The sequence below is a fragment of the Austrofundulus limnaeus genome, unplaced genomic scaffold (assembly GCF_001266775.1).
Source record: "Austrofundulus limnaeus strain Quisiro unplaced genomic scaffold, Austrofundulus_limnaeus-1.0 Scaffold366, whole genome shotgun sequence".
Taxonomy (NCBI): domain Eukaryota; kingdom Metazoa; phylum Chordata; class Actinopteri; order Cyprinodontiformes; family Rivulidae; genus Austrofundulus; species Austrofundulus limnaeus.
In genome coordinates this window covers 350,650-355,544 of record NW_013952768.1, presented here as the reverse complement: position 1 = coordinate 355,544, position 4,895 = coordinate 350,650, and the positions used below count along the sequence as shown (strand labels likewise).

At 36.7% G+C, this 4,895-nt stretch overlaps 1 protein-coding gene across 1 annotated transcript in view; it reads right to left on the bottom strand.

The window, feature by feature from the left end:
• LOC106528261 (furin-like protease kpc-1) overlaps positions 1-4,895 on the bottom strand; it is a 288,666-nt gene that overhangs the window by 11,870 nt on the left and 271,901 nt on the right. The window contains exon 17 of the mRNA XM_014023386.1: positions 4,145-4,271. Within this exon, the coding sequence (XP_013878840.1) occupies positions 4,145-4,271 (127 nt within the window). The remainder of the gene's footprint in view (positions 1-4,144; positions 4,272-4,895) is intronic.

Below are 4,895 nucleotides of genomic sequence, written 5' to 3'. Positions count from 1 at the left end.
GACTGAGTAGTTTATTGTGGACATAAATATTTTAAAAAGCAGAGGTGTATAGTTTCATTTAGTTTGTTACAGTTTATAAGTATTTCTTGAGGATTTGTAATTTTACCTAGCATTTTTTTATTTTAACTTCTACTTTTACTTTTATTTTGTTACACTTAAAACCTAAAAATAATACCTGTATTTCTTTCTTTAAAATTTAACACCTATCGTCACAAGTTTAAATCTGTCTGAAACTCATCATGAAAAGAGTTGTTTATGCCWTCTAAAAAATGAAGTGTTGAATTTACTTAACCAAGTCATGTCAACTGGTTCCACTTTCCATTTTACCTTTACTTAGTTATTCATTTCAAGTACTTTATAGACCTCTGTCACAGTATTTTTAAGAAGTCAGGTGGTCAATTTACCCCTAAGGAACACTTCTATTAGTCATTTCTTTAGAAGTGGCTAAAAAGTAGCTCCGAACCAAAACAGAGTCTTCTGTTACAGACATCTGTAGGCCCTCATGGAACGCTCTCATGATGTTTCTATACTTAATGAGGATTTAAATACAAAATTGGTTTCTGCAGAACACCCGTAGCATTTGATTTTGAGTTCCTGTATAATTTATCATACACTGAATTCTGTGTTCTGTTTTGCTTTCTATAAAATCGTTTACACACAACTAACTTTCTGAGACTTCTGAGCAGGTTTTAGGTAAAACTGACAGATGATAAGACAGATGCATCGCCTAGGTTATTTTCAAGTCTTTGATAGATATAGTTTTATGTTTTTAAAAACATCACTATCAGACATTGTGCAGGTGCTGTAGTTTTATTTTATTGTAAATGTCATATACCAGAGTAAAAAGATGATTTGTATAAGTTAAAACACATATTCTTATTTATGATTTTATCACACACATAATTTATATTGTTACTGAGCATGCCAAATACAAAGATGCAGGATCAAGTTTCTGCTTTAGAAAACAAACAAAAGCAGAAATCCATGCAAGCAATAAACAAATGACCTGCAGAGCTAATGTCACAACTCTATAATACTCATTAAAAAGTTCCTATAACTACAGACCAAATAAGTGCTTCTAAATGGAAATTTTGGGTCCAGATGACCCAGAGTTTATTAATGCATTTATATCGCTGGAGATGATGGTGCAAAGATGGATTTTACATAAAATCAAGAACATTGTGGACAACCCTGACCATCCTCTTCATCAGACTGTCATAGAAAGACAAAGTGTCTTCAGTCGGAGGCTTCTTCAACTTCACTGTAATACAGACCGCTACAGAAGATCTTTCCTGCCCWCAGCCATCAGCATCTACAATAACTCTTTAGTTAAATGAGTTACAACAACACCTAACTTCCCTCTGGGATCAATAAAGTATTTTTGAATTGAAATATTTTTTTCATTTTTGAATTTTTTAAAATATGAAACCAGTTTACAATCAGTGTCTTTTTAACCTCATCCAGGCACTTTGATGGGCCGGTGGTCTGTCCAGGCTGCACCTTGTCTCTAAAGGCATCGGCTCCCTGTGACCCTGAACAGGATTACTGTAAGTGGGTATAAAATATGGATGGATGGATATTTACACACATGGATATTGTGCATAAGTACTTTGTAAATACAGCCCTGCTTGTGCACCGAAGAACAAACTGGGGGGTAATGTGTGAGGAAAACATCTTCAAGACGCTGAAGATTCTTTACTCTTTGAAACCTTTTTCATTTTATTTCAGTGTAGTTCTTGTGCAAAAAAAGAAAGAAAAAAGTATAATGGTAGACATGGGATTATGCTATTCTACTTATTTCTTTTGAACAGTTGGTAATTTTGTTGTGTATTATTTGAATTCATTTATCATCCAGAAAAATAAAGACACATAGATCTTTTAGAAAATATTTGCATCTCTTTTTCTTCTGTGACTCTTATCAGGGAAGCTAAGCATGGTTAGCTTAGCTTTAATGCTGCACACCAAGGACATGTACAAAGATAAAAATCACAAGCTTCTCTGGAGCTGCCTGAAATTTTCTCTGTTTTAATTATGCTGTTTAACACTTTCATCAACTTTCTTGTTTTGTTTAGTGAATTATCTGTAGACTTTAGCTTTATTTATTTGCAAGAAGTGTGTTTTATATTAGACTTGGAAATATTTGACATAAAAGAGAAATTCATCTTATTTAGAAATTAATACAAAGCTACAGCTGTGGTGGATGTTCAGAGAAAAACTAGAAAACAGTACTATCAAATAATGTCATCAACAAAACAGAGTAATATCAGCACTACAGGAACCTGTGCGTGTGTGTGTACTTGTTTCTGCTACAGAGTGAGGACCGTCACATGCTTTTAACCAGCCAACTGAGGTCATTTTTGAGAAGTGAGGACATTTGTTTGCAGCTCTAATGTACTTTACTAGCTAGGTTTAGAGGTATGGTGTGAATAAAGTTTTTTTTATAAGTTTTATTTAAAGCCACTTCAGTAGAAAACAAAACTGAATGTTAGTTTCTTCATTTCTGCATCATCAGTGGATTTATCTTTACACTATAATAAAGAAGAAAAGGAAAAAGAAGAAGAGAAATACAAGAACTGAAAAGAGAGAAACGAATACAAATTATATAACATGTGAAATGAACACTAATAACACACAGGACACCACACCTGGCATCTGACCATCAGCAAATGAAGGGAACAAACACCCAGCAACCAAACTTAAACAGATGTATGTACATATACCCATGCACACTTACATAAACATATATACACACACATATACATATCCACACCTTYGTACAATAATTATAAACTCAATAATTAATACACACAAAACACACACACTGTGTGAATGAAGTTTTGGTACAGGCTAGGGTTAGGAATAGCTCAGTAACTGTTAGTTTTATGGAAAATGTCTGGGTTAGGCATAAAAATGGTATAACCAGCACTCCAAAAAATACCATGTTTTTAATAAGGGCAGAAAACAGGATGCGTTTCGGCTACATGCCGTCGTCAACTTGGGTTAGGTATAAATACAGTTACTAAAATTAACGGAAGTCAATACAAAGTCCTTAGTTTGATGCAAGTACAAGGATGTGTGTGTGTGTGTGTGTGTGTGTGTGTGTGTGTGTGTGTGTGTGTGTGTGTACCACAGATTGACTAACAGCTTGAACCTGGGTAAGATCCAGGATCATAGAGAGGGATACATGGATGGATGGAGGGGAAAAGGGGGGCATTGATTTCTGAACAGAGAGATCAGCATCTTGACATAAAGAGAGGAGAGAGCAACGGAACAAAACACACACTTTGTCACACACACACACACACACACACACACTTTGTCACACACACAGACAGAGAGAAATAATGGGGAGGTCCTCACTGTGGCCCCCGGGTGAAATTCCATCACTTTTTCATCACGCTTCAGGTTTCCATTACTAAACCAGAGCACGTTCATGCCCTGCTACCGTTAACCCTTTATTCTCTCTAGTTTGATTTTTAACAACGGTTTCCCTAAATTAGGATTTTATAGATTCGGTGTAAAAAAGTGTTCTAACTTAACCAGCACAATTGTTGAGGGCCTTGACTTTCCTTGGCTATCCATCAAATAGTCTATGATATTCCAGGACCTCCATGACCGCTGGGAGCTCCTGTTGACAGAGATCAGCAGGAAAGTGTGGTTCAGCGTCTCTCTGCCAGCATGCCTCAGTGCTTCTAACAACCCTAACACCCCCGACAGGGACGCTGGGGACACTGGCGTGGCTTTGGGTCGGTGTCGCTAACGAGGTGTGTGTGAGTGGAGGTCGTGTGCGCAGTGGAGGAGGAGGTGAGAGAATGAGGAGGGCCAGCGAGAGGTCACTGTGTAATTACACTTCACGGTCCCTGTGGTCACTCCTATGACTTCCTCCGACCACAGAGCTGCAGCCTTGAAAGCAGCTGGAAAAAGTTTCAACAGCCGCAAAAAGTAATGACAATATTGTATTTTAAGTGCTTCTTTTCAAACYTTTAACAGGTTTAATTATCCCTTTTGTGGTTTTCAATGCCTATAGCTTAGTATTGTGAAGATGTTCAGCAAGTATGACAATTCAACAACCCAGTTCGGATGTTTTGTCCAAATTCAGTCCCGGAACAGGCTAACAGGTTTACATACTAACATGTTAACGTACCGAAGGTGGTCTTGTTTGGCTGGTAGGTGCCATAGAGGATGAGTGTAGCTCCAAGCAAAGCTCCAGCAGCCTCCTCCTCCTCACTCGGCCTTGTGCAGCCCCTCACTGTGCCTTTGTGGTCTGTCACCTAGAAATCAACACAGCAGCAAAAACTGAACTTTTTGCTTTAATAGAAAAAAGTTATCAGGAAAAATTTCCTGAACTCAATAAATATTTAGAAAAGCAACTGGAGGAAAAAGAAAAAAGAGCAATGAAAAGAAATTTATTAGCCTATGTCACTGAGATGTCATTAAACAACTATTGTATAACAACAAAACTATAATTATTATTTATCCAACAAACAGGATCCATGCTCTGCAAACATACAGTATACTGGTGAAATAACACAGACTTTCTACAACTGAGGAAACAACAAACATATGTAATATCACTAAAATTAGAAACATCTTGTCCCAAAATGATGCAGAAAAACTGATTCATGCATTTATCACGTCTAGACTGGATTACTGTAACTTTTTATTATCTGGGCATCCAAAAAACTCTTTAAGAAGTCTTCAGTTAATCCAAAATGCTGCTGCTAGAGTTTTAATGAGAGCTGGAAGGAGAGATCATATTTCTCCAGTTTTAGCTTCTCTCCACTGGCTCCCTGTCAAATTCAGAATAGAATTTAAAATCTTACAAAACTCTTAACAACCAAGCTCCATCATATATTAAAGATCTTATTGTTCCATATTTTCCTAACAGAGCACTT